Here is a 19825-nt window from a genome sequence, read left to right as displayed (position 1 = left end):
TTTATCTCTCAAAAGTTTGTTGGGGGTTTTTTTTGTGGAAAATAAAATTTTAGGGAACATAGTATTGAATAACTGGAAACTATTTTAACTCCAATTTTTAAAGTAAATTATATAGGAGATGTATAAATCTAAATATGAATTTTGTAAAATTAACAGACCATCTTTTTTAAAAGCCTGTATCTTTCTGGAGTTTTTTTCTGGTGTATAAATTTTATTTATAAGCACTATAAACTTAAGAATCTTAAATATGAAAACAAATCAAAACATATTCTCAGCATCATCCCTTCCTTTGCCTTGCCTGTGTGTGCTTGGAACTATAGTTGATGGGTGGTCCTGGTGGGTTATTGGTTATTTAGCCTGCTTTAACCCCAAGTGCAAAAGTTTCTGCTGATCAAACCTGTCTGCACCCTGGATGTGGGACGTATTTAAGATATTTTAATGTTCTGTACTAGTTTCTATGACAGCAGAGTTTAGACAAACATTCCAAACTGAAGGTGTAAGCATTTTGGCTTAGGCCAGTACATAAAAATGCCATTTTCAAAATATCCCAGTTTCTTCATGCTGCACAAGTAGCTGAAAATCTCTAAATCCCCTCACTTATCTCAGCTAGAGTCATAACCCTTCTCCATTAACTACTGGTGCCATCTGTTGGTACATAAGGAGTGGGCATGCAAATCGGAGGGAATCTGGATAATTTACAGAAGAAAAATCACGACTCATTATTATTTGAATTTTTTGAAGCCAAATATTGAGCTTTATAATTGTTTTTCAATAGGTTTTTGAAAAATGTTTAAGATAATGTATCAAATGCATTTTAATAGCAAGAAAAGAAAATGTTAATAAAGGCATTTTGTATTTCTATATTTAAAAATATAAATCTTAAGTAAGTACTTCGTAAACAGTAGCTTCTATTATTATATTTGTTATTCTTCTCAAGAGTGTTGGATTTCATTGTTGTATTAATCGTGACTTCATATTTTCTGTGATTCTAATGCTTTGATATCTTGGGGTCTTTGATATTTTGGGGCTAGAGAGACAGCTCCTCCCAGGGCTAGCTAATTCCCAGAGATAGTAAATGGCTCTCTCTTTATCATCCCTTTCATATGCAAACTAGCCAATACACAGACAACACCTACCACCCCCACCCCCACCCCCTGGCTATTAGGCCCTTACACTCAGGGCCAATATTCCCTTGCTTTAATCACCCTATGACCAGGACCTGCATAATTTGGAAAAGTCTCTATCCCCTGGAGCCCACTGATATTATTCTAAAAGCTTTCTGGAAGCTAGCCAGTCCTAAACCGCTTACCTTGCTTGCCTCACCTGTTCCTTGCCAGGGAACCACAACAAAGGCTCTTGCCCTCATTTACCCCGAAGCTCCCTCTACCCCTTGACTCAGCCTAGACTTTCCCAGTAAGGCCTTGAATGGGGAAGGACACCCCCATCTCTCCAGAAGTGAGTACTATCTTTTCAATGACAAATATCTCCTGATCTGTTGGCCTCACATACATGAATAATGATAAAACCAACATTTTAAAACAATAGATCACTGGGCCCAGGTCTTCATATCTAATTTTAAGCCCCTGTGTTTGTAACCTGTGACTTCCCTGGCCCCTCTATATCTGCAGCCTGGAGTTCTACCTAGTTCCAGGCACAAGTGCCACATGACACTCAGAGCAGTGCCTTTGATATCTACTCCCAACATTTCCTGATACCAAGGGCTGGTTTATTTGGTGATCAGGCACACTAACCCCAATAGGGCCCTGATGCAGCTGTTAATGGCTACTGACAATGACTGGTTAGCCATCATTTGGCATGCTGACACTGTCTGTCTCCCGCCAGAGAACAAGTCCAGCTCTAGGTTCTAGCTCATCACTATTTATTTTCAAGTCCTCTGGCTGAGTACCTGCATGTGTGCATGCAGACACACATTTATATGCATACATGTACACTCACATCTATCTTTCAGTAATAATTCTGTCATATGTAAACATGTAAAGTCAATATTACAGAAACTGTGTAAGGTAACTATCATTTTAAAGTATCAAATTGGCACTTAGAAAATAATTTTGTTCTATATATATGTGTGTGCATGTAGGTACATATATGGAACAAAATATATAATACATATATGTATATATGTACATAAACACTTTGGTGGATAATTACCAGTAATTATATTTGATAAAGAAAAAATCTTTTAAATACAAATTTCATGTTCATTATATCAATCATTATATTTTCCTTGAAAGTAGGTTTGAATTATAGATAAATGTAAATATTTCACTTTTCCAGTAGCCTATTGAGAATGAAAGTAAATATTTTTCCAAAATTTTTAGAAATTTTTGTTAGATAATAGTCGATTTTCTTCAATTTGGAATTTATGTCTTTTTGTTGGGAAGAATAAAAAAACTGTAAAGAGCACATCTTTGTGGTTTATATAAATGTGCTTAAATAATGTAGAAACACGATTCATACCTTTCAAACATAATACGGTACAGCTTATTTTATTCAGACATGTAGAAATGATACATCAACACACATCGAGTCTTCTTCATGCAACCAAAGAGACCAGAATAGAAAGTCTGACTCGGAACAGGAAGCAGTTTAACCACCATCCTTCAGCACTGATGTTATGGAAATATTCTACCATCACTGTGCTGTGATGTTTCCCATTCTCCAAGGACCTAGGCTATTTCTTAATAATAAGAATCGCTTCATTAAATACATGAAAGTTTGCCTGCCACACTTGGTTTGTTCCATAAGCTGCCAATAAGCAGCTTCCCTTCCCTTACCCCAAAGCCTTTGTGACTTGTACATTCATGTATCTATAGACACAATATATCGTTTTTAAAATAAAATATTCATTATTATTTTTTAAATAAAACTAATACAAATTTGCTTACTGGATCCTTTAAAATCCAATAGTCTCTAAATATGGGTAACTGGGACCCAAATGTAGGGTTTAAATCCTCACAATCAGAGAGCAGAACAATACCTGTGCCTTCTTTTAAATTTGCCAATAATTGCCTAACATAAAATTTTGGTATAGGAATCATGTAACTTGTTCCACAAGCTCTCACTATACCGTAAAATTATGATTTGAATAGGAATTTATATTGAATAGATTCTGCTTTCCAAGCAAAGATTTACTTGAAATGAAGACCAAAAATTAAATGAACTTATTTTATTACAAACATAAAACATGAAGAATATACCATCGATTGAAGATAAAAGACTAGCCAGCTTAATATAAAACATCAATAGAAAGCAAATACATCTCAGGAATTTTGCAGTAAACACAATAATGATAATATACAAGACAGTTTAGACTATTTTCTTATAAAGAGACCCCATCAAAAATAGAGATCATGGTTTATTCATGTCGGTGCATGAAATGAACAGTTTTTGTTGATTTGGATTAATCTCAACCATCCTAAATGGCACAATTGATTAGAGTGACCATGTATATGGCTAAAACGATACTATTGACTACAGCTCTGTCCAGTGCTTTCTAGAAAAACATGCCTCGGACAAGGGCAAAATTGTCCCTACAAAAGCAGGATATGAAAGCTTTCCCACCTTCACACAACAATGTCTTCATCAGCATTATTTATTTACATCCTGTCGAACTTCAAACTGGAATTGAGACAGTTATATCATGGGAGAAAAAAACCCTAAAGGAATAAAAAGTAAACTATCAAATACCACTAATATCTTTCATATTACCTTCAGAATGATTAAAACAACCATTTTATTTCAAAACACGTAGGATTTCCACTTCTTAAAATCTTTCTCTGGTATGTAAAGACACATGCACCCCTCTTTTTATCACAGCATTATTCACAGTGGCCAAGACATGGAAACGACCAAAGTGTCCCTGATAGAGAACTGGATAAAGAAGATGTGGTACATATGTAGGATGTAATACTACTCAGTCATAAGAAATGATGGCATAGGATCATTTATGACAACATGGATGGACCTTGAGAACATGATACTGAGTGAAGTAAGTAAATCAGAAAAAAGCTAAGAACTGTATGATTCCATACATAGGTAGGATATAGAACTGAGACTCACGGACATAGATAAAAGTCACCAGGGTAAGGGGGATGTGTGGGAGAGAGTGGGGAGAAGAGAGTAAGAGGAACAAATATAAGGTGATGGAAAATGATTTGACTTTGTGTGATGGGCACACAACATAATCAACAGTTCAAATGCTACAGAAATGTTTACCTGAAACCTATGTACTCGTATTGATCAATGTCACTCCATTAAATTTAATTTCCTAAGTAAAATTAAAAATACTTTCTGTTTATTGTAGATATTCTTAGTCTACTATGATTATGTCCTTCAAAGTGACATTAATGAAACAACAGGTTTCTTTGGCACCGTAAAAACATATACTGGCAAACTGCTTCCACTGGAAGAGTGAGAGACACTTAAACTGCCCTGCTGATCTGTGATAGTTTTCCATGGAAATATTCCTTCTGCCACACAATGTATGAGATTTTTAACCTCCAGGCTGACTGCTCTTCATTTTATAGGAAAAAATGTAAACCAAGAGAAGCATGCATTCATGAATTTGCATTAGGTTATTTTTACTTCCTTTATAGGCTGATAAAAAAGTAGAAAATTAAGGGATACAATCACTCATACAGTGCTAAGGGCTTTAGAATAGATCTCATTGGATGCTCAGAGATAGTCTATTTTGTACTCTCTGTTTTTCAGACAAAGATTTTAGAGCCCAGAAAGTTTACATGTCTGTGTTTTTAATTCATTAATTAATACATTTACAGTCTCTGCAATGTTTGACCTGTGGTGCCGCAGTGGATAAAGTGTTGACCTGGAATGCTGAGGTCGCTGGTTCAATACCCTGCACTTGTCTGGTCAAGGCACATATGGGAATTGATGCTTCCTGCTCCTCCCCCCCCCCTTTCTCTCTCTCTCTCTCCTCTCTAAAAAATAAATTAAAATTAAAAAATAAAGATAATATTAAAGTCTCTGCAATGTATTTGGCACAATTCTATGAGAAGTACATATAAAATAAGAAACACAGAGATGGTTCCTGCCATATTGAAGCTTACATTTTATTAGAAGAGACAGAAAATAACAAATACAGCTTTAAAACTACACATTTGAATAACTGTATGGAGAAAGTCTTTAAGTCTGTGATCTAGAATAGAAAGATGTAGTCTAGCAAGGTCTAAGCTGACAAAAAAATATTGATAAATATGTTGCTTAATTCCCACCAGTTTAGACCTGAATGACTGCTCTTGCTGTAAAATTGTATTTATTCATAAGAGGATGTGTGTGTGTGTGTGTGTGTGTGTGTGTGTGTGTTTGTGAATACCATAAATAGATAACAGAAAAAGTATATATATTTGGAATTTAATGTTGTGATAATTTAGGTAGGGATGATTAAAAGGAATATTATGTTAGCAATATTTAGGATAAAAATGATTATTTCTTTTTTAAAAAAATTTTAAAGACTTTATTTATTCAATCTTTAGAGAAGAGAGAGAAAGAGAGAGAGAGAGAGAAGGGGAGAGAAGGAGAGAAGCAGGAAGCATCAACTCCCATATGTGCCTTGAGCAGGCAAGCCCAAGGTTTCAAACTAGTGACCTCAGTGTTCCAGGTCAATGCTTTATCCCACTACGCCATCACAGGTCAAGAAAAAGATTATTTCTTGACCAACACTAAACACTAAGAAATTAGAACTTTCAGGCCACCTCCATTATTCTAAAGAAAGAGCTTATATTGCCTTAGCCAGAGAGCTTGGTTGGTTGGAGCATCATCCCGAAGCATATAGGTTGCTGGTTCGATTCCTGGTCAGGGCACATATAGGAGCAGATCAATGTTCCTGTCTCTCCCTCTAGAGTCAATATAACAAACAATAAAAAAAATTAGCTTACATCAACAGGCTGATTGAGAAAAAGGTGCAAATGTGAAAAGTAGATCTAGAGATGAGTAAAAATATAAAATGATCCAGCTGTCTCATTTGCATAAGATAGCATGGAATTCCTTTAAGACTCAGTGACAACAGTGTCATTTTATTCAGTGACAATAATCAGTCTACATATATTATGTAGGTTGTATTTTGTTAAACAGATTTAAGTTCAGATGTGATTCTGTTAAATAGATGTGATTTCAAACCCAAAATCAAAAGCTGACTTGAAAGAAACAGAGCAGTACTGTTCAGAAAAAGTTATACTTATTAAGAGTAATTTATTTAAAAGTGTTTTATTGTAATTTGGGTTTAGAACAAAGTGATTCTGCTCCAGTTAAAGAAAGTTAAATTTAGAAACTATCAAAACAATTACCCAAAACTGGATGTTTTTAAATTTTTTACAAAAAAAAATAAATAAAGAAAAACAACAATTTCAAAATAAAATTCAGTGATGTAACTACCATTGTTAAAACTGTAGCTATCAATTATGCATTCATTTAACAGACAGAGTCTTCTGCATGACAGATTCTATAATTAAAGCTGCATGAAATTTACTGAAAATTGTGGTTTATATTTTAGAAGCAACTATCTCTAAATCAGAAGTAAACAAAAATACAACAATAGCAACAGCAACCACAAAAACAAAATTACAATGAATGTCAACAAATGCATTTTAAAGAACATACAGAAAAATGACCACATGGCTGAAAGTGTTAAAGCATAAAGGTGGATAAGAATATCTGTCGGTGACATTTCACAAAATACGGTAGCTATGAATTAGTATGCCCTTTCTTGCTTTTAGTCTTCACAGAAACAGGACTTCGTTTCAATTTTATTGTTAGAATGATTAGGGGAAAACATTTTGTCTAAAACTATAATAGAATGTCACATATATACAGTCAGTTAATTTTTTTTTTAGCAAGTAAGAGAGAGGCACAAACAGGGATGGACAGACAGACAGGACAGGAGAGAGATGAGAAGCATCAATTCTTCATTGTGGCACCTTAGTTGTTCATTGATTGCTTTCTCATATGTGCCTTGACTGGGGGCTCCAGCTAAGCCAGTGACCCTTGCTCAAGTCAGCCATCTTGGATCAAGGCAGCGATTTTTGGGCTCAAGTCAGCGACCATGGAGTCATGTCTATGATCCCATGCTCAAGCCAGCAACCCCGCGCTCAAGTTGGTAAGACCATGCTCAAACCAGTGACCTTGGGTTTCGGACCTGGGTCCTCAGTATCCTAGGCTGATGCTCTGTCCACTGCACCACTGCTTCGTCAAGCCAGTCAGTTGATTTTAAATAAAGGGTCACCCCAATTCAATGGGGAAAGAATAAAGTTTTCAAAAAATGGTGATGAAACAATTAGGGAAGTATACACAGAAATAAAAAATGATACATTTTGACCTGATCCTTACTTCACACCACTACAAGAAATCAACTTCAAATCAATCATAGACTTAAATGTAGAAACTATAAAACTTCTATGAGAAAACAAGAGAAAATATTTGTGATTGTGGGTTAGACAAAGGTTTCTTTAAAATGACATAAACACATGAACATACAATAAATATATGCATGTATTGAAATTTATCAAAATTACATTTACCCTTCAAAAAACATTGTTAAAAAAATGAAAAGGAGAACCCCAAAATGGAAGAACAGATTTGCAAAAGCCACATCTGATATAGGACTTGTCTCAGAATATATTAAACTTTTATAAAGAACTCAAAAATAATAATAATACTGAAGAAGAAAACTAAAAAAAATAGGACAAATAATTTAAATGACCCCTTCAAACAGTAAGATATACAGATGATAAAATGTGCATATAGAAAGATTCACTACTTAGTCACTGGAGAAATGTAAATGAAAAACACAAGGATATACCACTACAACTCCCCGAAATGCTAAAATGAAAAAAAAAAAATTGATAATACCAATGGCTGGTGAGGACATGGAGCACCCGAAGCTCATCCTGCCAAGGGAAGAGCAAAGGGGAGAGTTAACTTCAGAAAGCAGTTCGGTGCTTTCCTTAAAACTACACTTAGCATATGACCTTGAAATTCTACCTCTAAGTATCTGCTCAAGAGGATGAACATAGGCCCAAACTAAGACAAGTACTTGAATGTTCATAACAGCTTAATTCATCATCTCAAAAAATAGAGATGTCTAGTGACTGGATAAACAAATACAATAAAATACTTGTAAAAAAATAAAAAGAAATACATCACTGATATACTCGATAACACTGATGAATCCCAGAAGTATTATGCCAACAAAAGAAATCAGACACAAAAGACTAAATACTCCATTTATATGAAACTCTGAAAAAACAACTACTGAAATAGATCTACGGTTGCCAGAGGTAGGGGCTGTAGCGAAGAAGGCACTGATTTCAAAGGGGCATAAAGAATCGTTCCAGGGTGATGGGACAGATTCTTCTGATGACCCTGGGGGTGGTTACATGATTGACTACATTTGTCAAATTCATTGAATTATACCCTTAAAAGTGGGCAGTTTTATGATTTGTAAATTATACCTAAGTACAGCCAACAAAAAACTTTAATAGCATTGGTGTTTGCTATAGAGATTAGGTACTAACTATAAATTGAACTTTAAAATTACAAACATATTCTTTTCACTCCAAATATATATTACAGAGCAATACAAGTTCAGTTTAATGCATTCTGAGTGAAACTGTCATTTGTGAGAACATCAACACTATCATCTAAATTCTCCTTGGTCTTCTAGTCAGTCAGCTACTGTGATGAAGTAAGGCAGTATGGAAAGTCTATGCAACTTCTATCAGCAATATAGAATACAGGAGGAAGAAAGAGAAGTATTAGGAGGACTGGGAATCAGTACTCTCACAGTATGAAGCCTCAGAATTATATCTCAGCCACAGTATAGAATGAGATGAAGATAAGTATGCTGGCCCCCTGGGAATCAATCAGACTCACCTCCATGCAGAATGAATGTCACAGCAGGGTCACAGGTGAGGACATGAAAGGTGGTTTAGAATTCTGTGACTATCTGGAAGGATGGGGACAAACAATGAGGAGGGTGAGGAGATTGGGGAGATAACCTCAGGAATAAGATGTTTTAAAACTTTACAATAGGACCTATTAGTCTCTGATACCAGTGTCCATCTCTTGACAGGTGTGCTTGAAGAAATGGCATCTCTAGGTTCTATCTTTAGAGTTCAAGATCTTGCTTATGACACCATGACAAGAAAAACTTTTCCCATCTTAGGTGGAAAAAGTCAGTCTATCTTTTCCCAGTTCTTTTCATTTGAGGAAGCTTCTACTACAGTAACCAACTAGCTATCCCGAGCAACTTTTGAAATAAGATAAATTAATCCCATTTGGGGATTTTTTGCTACCAGCCCACTGTTTTGAATGACACTTAATATCCTAATACAATACAGAAATACTGAGTGGTCTAAATGAATCTCACAAAAATCCAACCATGAATGGCATATAATCCTTAGATCAGTCCATGACATCCCCTTCCCACAATCATATACATGACTTTTGTTATAGACACAATTCCAGAAACATCAGTTATTTCACACCAGCCCTACACATGACACTTTGAGTCCTAGACGCTAATAGCATGAAGTAATGGGTGACATGAAGAAGTCATCAAAAATATATATGGTAAGCCAAAACCTAGTAATACAGAAACAACACAAGCCAAATAATGACCAAAAACTCTAAATTAAAAAAATAATGCTGACCAGTATAGAATCATATTATGCTCTTTTTTCAAAAATTGAGTAAAAAGTATTAGAAACAGTAGTCCCCTTATCTGCGGTTCTCTTTTCCATGGTTTCAGTTACCTGAGGTCAACTTCAATTCAGAAGTATTAAATAAAAGTTTTCAGAAGTAAATAATTCATAGAATTTCCATACATCATTCTGAGTAGTGTAATGAAACAAACCTCTTGTTTACCTACTCTGTCCGCCTGGGACGTGAACCATCCCTTTGTCCAGGAACTCCATGCAGACGTTCCCCACCCATTAGTCATTCAGTGTTCATCTCAGTTATCAGATCAGCTGTTCTGGTGAGATGGTATTTATGTTCTGGTTACCCTTATATTATTTAATAACCCATAGTGTAAGAGTAATGATGCTGGCAATTCAGATATTCCAAATAAAGTACATGCATGTAGAAGAAAAAGAAAAATGCATACAGATAGGTAGGTAGATAGATAGATACATATAGGGTTTGGTATTATCTGTGGTTTCAGCCTACCCACTGGGAGTCTTGGAATGTATCCCAAGAAGATAAGGGATTCTATATATCAGACAGCTGATGTGAAATAAACTTTGAGGCCATGATGGAAATACAACCCAACTAAAATCTAAGAACACATTGGTTACGGAGCTTTTCTTTGCAAGTGCAGTAAAAAGACGTTTCTTCCACCCAAGTCTTTTGTGACATGGTGACGCTAACTTGTCTATGACACCCCAAACATTCAGCAATGTTTACCTCTTCTTTCATTTAATTGCATATTTCAAACTATTCGTTGCAGCTTCCTTATTACCTCATCTAAACTATTTAATTGCATTGTCTTACAAGTGTACATAATCGCATGTGTGCTATTTAGTAATGAGGCAAAACTATCATATAAGCATACAGGTAAGACATTTACATAATTCATTGAAATTATATAAAACACTACCATATTAGAAACATACACATTGCTAATTACAAAATTATATTCAACCATCACAAATTGAAGAGTCAGGGTGTTAAGCCACTTATATCATTAAGTGGTTGGGTCTTGGAATGTGTTTTCCATTTTGCTAAACTCTCTAACTTTGTCTCTGGTGGCTGCCACTGTGAAATTAATGTTCTCTCTTTAGCAGACCTAAAACAGCAAGTTTACCACTACCTCAGGTATCGGAAGTTATGATACCCCACATCTCTCCCACAGAAATACACTGGTTCATACTTTTTAACAAAATGAAACATATGCTAGACTATACATAAAGCTTTACATGGAAATATGAGAGTAAAAGTATAGGAAGAGTTTACATATACACACATACAAAAAATGTGCTTGTGTGCATTCGTCCGCGCGTGCACGTGCGCACCCCCCCCCCCCCCCCACACACACACACTGAGGAACCAACCCATGGGTATTTAATCTAAAAACCTCACAAAAATGTGTTTATTGCTCCTTATGTGGTGTGCTGGAAGCTCTTTCACTATTTCTGATAAGCTGATTTTATCTATTTTAACTGCTAGGTAGAGGATAACATGGTGAATAAAATTGAGTTAATTTGCAGAGATGTTTGAAAAGCATTTGAAAAATTACTGATGATCACTAGGTTCCAAAATTGCGTCATCAAGAACAAGTCCCATAAGACAGATCTTTTGTCTTTTTGATAGATTTGTAGCACTGGGAGAACTAGGAAAGTCTGAAAACAATGCTCCAGACTTCACTCAAGCATCTGAGAAGGCTCTTCCTAGTATCACAGTCCCCCCTTATTCACTGAGGACCATTTCAAAACCCCCATTGGATGCCTGAAGTCACAGACAGTGCAGAACCATATGGGTGTGTGTATGCATATATATATACACATATATATGTATGTATATGTGTATATAATGTTTTTTCCTATACATACATGTACTTTATGGCTTCTTTTTTGGACATATCCAAATTTCCAGCAATGCTACTTTTATACTCTAGTGCCAATATTAAGTAATGTAAGTGTTACTTGAACACAAGCATAGCGATACTGAGTCAATCTAATCACTGAGCTGGCTATGAAGTGACTAATGGGTGGGTAGCATACATTATGCAAACACTCTTGACAAAGATGATTCACAACTCGGGGTGAAAAAAGTGGGATGATCATCATGTAATTCAGAATGGTGCACAGTTTAAAACTTATGAATTGTTTTTTCTGGAATTTGTCATTTAATATTTTGGACTACGGTTGACCAAGTAAAACTGAAAGTGTAAAGAATAAAACTAAGTATAAGAGGCAATTATCCTAACTCTCATCATATCTGTTCTTTCTTCAAGAACTGTCTAGATCAGTGATTTTCAACCTTTTTTGAGCCACGGCACATTTTTTACATTTACAAAATCCTGGGGCACACCACCTACCAAAATGACATAAACTGACACTCTAACACAGTGCATATTATACATATAGTTAATAATATAGTTTCTAAATGTATTTATACTCACACCTGACCATGTCTCACAGCACACTAGTGTGCCATGGCACACTGGTTGAAAAACACTGGTCTAGATGTCACAAACTCTGCAAAGCAGACCCTGGCTGATCCAGGTAGATTCACCAACTGCTCTTTAGTTTTGTAGAACAGATTTTCTCTATTGTTTCATTTTATTAATTGTACATCACAGACTTCTAAGAATTCATTTTAATACCGCCCTCCATTCCTTGAACATGAACCTTAATATAGCAGAATGTTTGCCTGCATTAAAATGTCAACAAATATTTGAGGAAAGCTGTGGATGAAGTCCTATAGAAAAAATGAAAAAAAAAATCACTATGGGTAACAATAGATACTGATCAATACTTAATGATGACATGAAAATAGCATTTACTATTTCAAATGAAAGGTCTCATCTTATAACACCCAACTGACTTTCCTATTAAATTTGTGTTTTGGATAGGGGTAGCTATTATTTGGATAACAGAGGAATTCAATGAGTTTTTACCATATAGAAACAATGAATTAAAACCTAAAAGATAAAAATTTAAACAGGAAAAATAAAGTCTTAATTTTAGGTAATATTTTATAGGGTAAAATGAACACACTAAAGCTTAGTAACATAACATGCATAGAAGATTATAAATTAATAGGAAATACTTATTGAGCACTTGTTCTGCTTTAGTTTACATGCTAAGAATTTTACAGGTATCATTTAGTTCAATGATACTATGTACCTTTTACTCCTAACAGTAAAAGGTACATAGTGATAGCCTGACCAGGAGGTAGCACAGTGGATAGAGAATCAGACTGGGAGGCAGAAGACCCAGGTTCGAAACCTTGAGGTCACTGGCCTAAGTGCGGGCTCATCTGGTTTGAGCATGGGACCAGTCTGAGCGCGGGGTCACTGACTTGAGAGTGGGATCATAGACATGGTCCCATGGTCGCTGGCTTGAGCAAGGGGTCACTCGCTCTGATGTAGTCCCCTAGTCAAGGCACATATAAGAAAGTAATCAATGAAAAACTAAGGTGCTGCAAGGAAGAACTGATGCTCTCCTTTCCTGTCTGTCTGTCTGTCTTTATCTGTCCCTTTCGCTGCCTTTCTCTCTGTCTCTGTCACACACACACAAAAAAAGTACGTAGTGATATCCAAATCTCCATGGGGCCATTGACCATTGGGAGGGCTTAAGTAACCCACCCAAGGGCATACAAATAATATGTAACACAACATGAAGTCAGATCATGAGTGATACCTTTTGAGAAGACTTGGAAGGACATGACTATCATCTTGAAATGTCTGGAAAAATGTTATCTGCAAACTGAAATTTATTTTTTGGCATGGCTCCAAAAAGTGGCACAAAAGCTGAAGGGAAAATTATTTAACAATTGCAAGTGTCTGAAAATAGACCAGGCTAATTTGTGAAATGAGGAATTCCCCTATGCAGGAAGCATTTATTTGAAAAGCATTTATTGGATGGTGCAAGTTCAGCATTTGGCCAGGTAACCACAAAGTTACCTTTCTACTCTAAGTAGCTATAATCCTATATATACCAATAGCCTAGTTAGCATAAGAATGTTAAAAATTATGATTCAAAAACTAAGTTACATTTCAATATTTTTGAAAAATGCATATTAAGCATCTCTTCAAATTACTGAACATTAAACATTACCTACACTCCCATTGCCTAATCCAGAAAAGTAAAAACAAACAAACAAACAAAAAAACCTCATATGAGAATCAGTAAGCCTGAAGCCAATAAAGAAGAAGGAGATGGGCCAGATCTATTTGGTGACAATATACCAGCTGTTCTCCACAGGTGGTCCAGGAATCTGTAGCATCTCATTAAAATTCTCCAGAGTTCTCAGATCACTGAGAGTGAGATAATGGTATTTGCTTAGAAAAGCTAGAAGTATTTCCACTTCTGAAACAGAGCTGTTGGAATTTCTCAAATAAAACCCAGCAGCATTAGGGGAGATCATGACACAGTGACCAAGCACTGACCTAACAACACTGGGTGTTTTTGCCTATTTATAGTGTTATCTGGGATATGTTTTCTTTGTAGGCACACATTTTTTTTAAACTGAACAGTTTTACAGTTTCTATTTTATTATGCAGCTGTTGCCTGACCAGACAGTGATACAGTGGATAGAGCATCGAACTGGGATGCAGAGGACCCAGGTTTGAGCCTGAGGTTGCCAGCTTGAGCGTGTGCTCATCTGGTTTGAGCAAAGCTCACCAGCTTGGACCCGAGGTCGCTGGCTCGAGGAAGGGGTTACTTGGTCTGCTGAAGGCCCACGGTCAAGGCACATATGAGAATGCAATCAATGAACAACTAAGGTGTCACAACAAAAAACTGATGATTGATGCTTCTCATCTCTCTCCGTTCCTGTCTGTCTGTCCATCCCTATCTCTCTCTCTCTCTCTCTCTCTCTCTGTCTCTGTAAAAAAAAATGCAGTTGTTCCTGAATAAAATAGGATATACTATTCTATGCTTAACTTTATTGTTGAGGAAAAAAGCTAATTACAATTAATTAGAAGTTAAAATATCTCATTTTTTTAATAAGAGAAACAATTGAAATCTTTGTATTCTCACCCCTCTTGCCATCCCGACCAGTCACCAGTGAAACTCCTACTGTTGGTCTACAGAAGGTCACTCTCCTTTTTAATGTTTGCTTTTGTTTGTTTTGGTCACCCTCCTCTTCATCTTTTATCCATAATTCAATCCCCATAGTAACTCAACCAAGTGTATTTAATATTTGGTCTTCTAATTCCATCTCCATATGGTTATCTACTTATATGTTTATCTTTGAAAAGTATATATTGTGCCTTTTATTTAATTTTAATTCTGATTCCTATCTTTTTCACCCAACATTATGCTCTGAGTTCTTGTGTCTCTATAGAAATTAATTTATTACTTTGGGCTGATGCAGAGTTCTCCTTGGGCCATACTTCACTTACCCATCCTGTCAGAGAGCTTTGCCATTCTTTACCACCAAACAATGCTACGATGTGTGCCTGCCACACATGTCTACTCGGGAGCTAGGAGAATGTCCTTGGTAATGCATGTTAAGGTGGAGCACAAGACCCTGGGCAACATGCAGACTGACTGTCATCCAGTTAATTCCTGTGGCATCCCGATGAATTGGCAGCATTCATGCCAACCAGGAGCACCAGTGGGACGCTCATGCCCCCATTCTATTCTGGACAGTACTTGATTGAATTTATTTTGCCAAAATGACTGTTGTAAAGAGGTAATCTTTTTTCTTCAATTGCGTGCACAAGTTACTAAGAAGGGTTTTTGTTTTCTACTTCTACAACTTGTCCAGTAAAGTGCTTTGCCCATTTTTCCATTAGAATAAGCTCTTCCTTTTAAGTTTTATTTATAGTTTCCTTATATTTTTTGGTATTAATTCTCTGCTGGTAAATAAACACATCTCATAGTTACCTATTTCATGGATCTCTTTACTTTCTTTAGGTTGGTCTCCCCTGAATAGAAATATTAATTCTGATACAGACTTATAATGTCAATGTGTTTCCTTATAGTTGTACCTTTTTTTTTTTTTTTAGAGAGAGAGAGAGAGACAGGAAGGGAGAGAGATGAGAAGCATCAACTTGTAATTGTGCCACTTTTAGTTGTTCATATTCATTGATTGTTTCTCATTTGTGCCTTGACCAAGGGGCTCCAGCAGATCCAGTGACCCCCTACTCAAGCCAGCAACCTTAAGTTCAAGCCATGACCTTTGGGCTCAAACCAACAACAATGAGATCGTGTCGATGATTCCATGCTCAAGCCAGTGACCCTGTGCTCAAGCTGGTGGGCCTACATTCAAGCTGGATGAACCCATGATCAAGCCAGCAACCTTGGGATTTCACACTCTATCCACTGCACCACCACCACAAATCAAGCTAGTTTTGGCTTTTTAGAAAAAAAAGTTCATGAAAGCTTTTCCTATTCTGATGTCATTAATATATCCTTCAATGTTTTATTCTATACATTATATAGGATTATCATAAGATTTAGGTCTTTTAAAATATCAAAAGTTTTATATGCTTTTCCCATAGTAAACTTAGATTCCTTGAAAGTTATACTACTTCAAGATTCCAAAATGTTATACTACTTCTATATATCAAGGTTATATATTTCTTGGGAATTCTTTCTGGACTCCTCTGTAGTCATGGCCTGTTTCTCTTTTCCTAAACAAGAATACACAGATTTTGTTACTATATAATGGTTATTATTATTTGGCAAAGACAGGTCTTACAATTTTAAATATATATTGAAGATAAGATACTTAATTTAAAAATCATTCCATTCTATATTTTAAGACACAGAATAAATACATTAAGTTACTAATGATATTCACATTGGATTAAAGGGGCATATTGTTAAGTTACCACAAAAACACCCACATTTTATCATTCATAAAGACTCTCTTCACCATATCTACTCTTAAAAATAAATGTTTAATATTTATATAAAAAATGTTGTAAAATGTTCAAGGTTTTCTACAACTAAAGTGTGATGCCAAGCCACAGTTTTCTCATTTCTAAAATAAAATGAATGAACAAAATCTCTTTAAGCACTAAAAAATTTTATTAGCCTATAAAAATCACCCAAATAGAAATTTCAATGAAAAAAGGAAATTTCCATGTCTCTATTTCTGAACCAATTTCCTAGAAGGTAGATTTTACTTGTGCATTCACCTTCATGCCTTGTTTCAAACACAAGATTGGATGTACACCAACTGTGTACACAGTTGTGACACACACACACACACACATATTTAGCAAGAGAGAGACAGATAGATAGGAAAGAAGTGAGATGAGAAGCATCAACTCTTAGTTGTGTCATTTTTACTTGTTCATTGATTGCTTCTCATATGTGCCTTGACTGTGGAGCTCTAGCCAAACAAGTGACCCCTTGGTCTCAAGCCAAAGAGCATGAAATCATTTCAATGATCCTACACTCAAGCCAGCAACCTCATACTCAATTCAGCAACCTGCACTCAAGCCAGTGACCCTGTACTCAAGCCCCACAGTCAAGCTGGTGAGCCTGCACTCAAGCCAATGACCTCGGAGTTTTGCACGTATGACCTTAGCATCCCAGGGTGACATTCTGTCCACTGCACCACCACCAGTGAGGCCAGAACAATGAAATTTTATGTTAAATTAATATCTACTAATGTAACATGCTTCAAAATTGAAGATGAGCAGTTTAATAAAATATGAGCTAAAAGGATTAGAAGTACCTCATAAAATAAAATTTGTATATCTAAAGTGGTCCAAATATATCCTTAAGAATAAATTTTATGTATGTATTAAAAGACATTCTCCTATATCTAAACCTTATAAAACATGTTACTAAAATTCTTCTGTGAGATCTCTGGGGAAAAATGGTTCATAATTTCTGACACATATCATTATTTCAGTAATATTATACATAATCTCTCTTGAGATAATACAAGTAACTTATAGTTATATCAGTTTTCCTTTTGAACAAAATAGTTTCAAATATTTCAGATAAAAATCTATATTTTTGAAAAATATAAAATATTCTACTTATGGGTATTAAAATAACTGTTTCATTATCACAATTTTAAAATGAGACATTACATTTCCTCAAAATGTCTGGAATAAAGACAAATGATAACAAGTGTGGTCTAGGACACAGGAAAACTAACACTCATACACTGCTGGTGGAAATGTAAAGTGATACATAGTTCTACTTTGAAAACTAGTCTGGCAGTTGCTTAAATTTTAAACAAAAACTCCCCATACACAGACATACACTCCTACCTATCTACATATGAAAAATGAAAACTTATGTGCATACAAAGACATACATGCAAATGTTCAAAGAAGCATTATTCATGATAGTGCAAAACTGAAAACAATACAAATGTTCATCTACAGGTGAATGCGTAAAAATATAAATAAATAAATAAAATATATATACATATATATGTGCAAAATATCCACACTACTGAAGCATGATAAAACTCGAATAACTCTGAGAAGCATTATGATAAATGAAAGAAGTCAGAGGCAAAAGATTATATAAATATATTGTATGATGTAATTTTTATGAAATGCTTAGGAAAGGCAAAGTTACAGTTAGAAAGCAGATTAGTAGTTGTCTAAAATAAAGTTGGTAACAGGATTAGATGAAAAAGAGCATGGGAGAACTTTTTAGGGTAATAGAGATTTTAAAACTGGATCATGGCAGGAAAGTACTTCTAAAAATGAAGGCAAGAAGAACTCCAGTTCCTTTCTCCAATGAAATAAACATAACTAGTAAGAATTATTAAACAACAACCTTTTAAAGTCTTGGATATTGTCATAAGAGCATATGACACATAAAGCAAAACCTACTAAAGATACTATATTTCCCATGTATAAAAATTTGGTGTCTAAAAACTGGGTGCGTCTTATTCAGTGGTTGTAGATTTTTTTACTTGCCTTTCCTGCTTTTTTGCGCTTGCTGTCTTTGTACTCATTGTACCTGGGTGAAAAGATTCTGGGATAATATCAGGATTGAGATCGTTGTCAAGTCATTTAAGAAGCGTGGCATTTCAAATGGAGCTGAGGACAAGGCAATATATGAAGACAGTGATTCGTCATCATACACAGATGGGGACAAGCTAATATATGGGAGTTTTGACAGTGATGAGGAATTGTAATAAATTTTATGATGACTAAAACTTGAATTCAATGACTTTCTGTAATACATTTTTTTAAAAATATTCAGGCTCCAAAATTAGGGTATGTCTTATACCTGGGAGCACCTTATACGTGGATAAATACAGTAACTGACTAAATATCAGTAGGATGAGAGTCTATGGCATTTAAACCATAGCACACTTCCCTCCTTGCTAATAAATGTGATGGAAGCTCTACTCCAAGTGGTTTGGACATGAAGATGAGGCTCTCGCTCTTACCACCTACAAGTCTAGGGCTATAGTTTCTTCTAAGGAGGGACAAACTACCAATATTATTTATCCCCTGCAGCTTCATGTTTCAGAGTTGATTTCAGGCAAACGTGGCTGAGAGGTCTGAGGCCATCCTCTTGCATTCAGCCCTATTTACAGGTGGAAGCGCTATCCCATCTGCAGCACACTGACACTGTTTGGCTCTGATTGACTCTCCATCAACTTGCTCATAAGGAGGCGGTTCCATGCAGGAAAATGCAAGCTGGAGGACGAGGAGATAGTATCCTAGCTCAGTGCCCTGCTTATAGAGCAGGACTCCCACTTTAAAAGAGATGGGTCACTGCTCTGGACCTCATCTCCAGAGCAATTGTACAGACGTCCTTGCCAAGGGGAGAGGCAAGGTGAAGGAACAGATAGCTCTGGTGCACTCCCTAATAGCTAACTTTAAAACAGAGCAATACAGAAGTTCAAGCCTAAGGGTTTATTGAAAACAATGAAGATCTTGCTAGTGAGCAATTATGAGAAGGCCAGCAGCTCCATGATAACAACAAATGAAGTGGTAGACCAGCTAGAAGTTTACCAGAGAGAGTCCAGGAAAGAGACATCTATGAAAAGAGTGCTGGAAGTTGAAGCAAATCAAAGGCTAGAGTGATTTTAAAAACCTCAAAAGTTAAAGAGAGTCTGCAAAGTCAACTATGGGGTGACAAAGGGCATTTAGGGAGACCATTCCCATGCCATAGAATGAACC

The 19825-nt window shown here is 35.8% G+C and overlaps 1 protein-coding gene across 8 annotated transcripts in view; it reads right to left on the bottom strand.

The window, feature by feature from the left end:
* The window catches only part of CTNND2 (catenin delta 2), a 944271-nt gene that overhangs the window by 665057 nt on the left and 259389 nt on the right, over nucleotides 1–19825 (bottom strand). Inside the window, exon 1 of one of the 8 annotated variants that reach the window (XM_066374449.1) lies at nucleotides 8908–8949. The exons of the other annotated variants lie outside the window; for them this stretch is intronic. Within the exon in view, the coding sequence (XP_066230546.1) occupies nucleotides 8908–8913 (6 nt within the window). The 5' untranslated portion in view covers nucleotides 8914–8949. Of the gene's footprint in view, nucleotides 1–8907; nucleotides 8950–19825 lie in introns of those variants that run through there. 8 annotated transcript variants of the gene reach the window in all.

Source organism: Saccopteryx leptura, chromosome 1 (genome assembly GCF_036850995.1).
Source record: "Saccopteryx leptura isolate mSacLep1 chromosome 1, mSacLep1_pri_phased_curated, whole genome shotgun sequence".
NCBI classification, from domain to species: domain Eukaryota; kingdom Metazoa; phylum Chordata; class Mammalia; order Chiroptera; family Emballonuridae; genus Saccopteryx; species Saccopteryx leptura.
The sequence above is the reverse complement of the archived record's forward strand: the minus strand, read 5'-3'. Positions and strand labels throughout refer to the sequence as shown.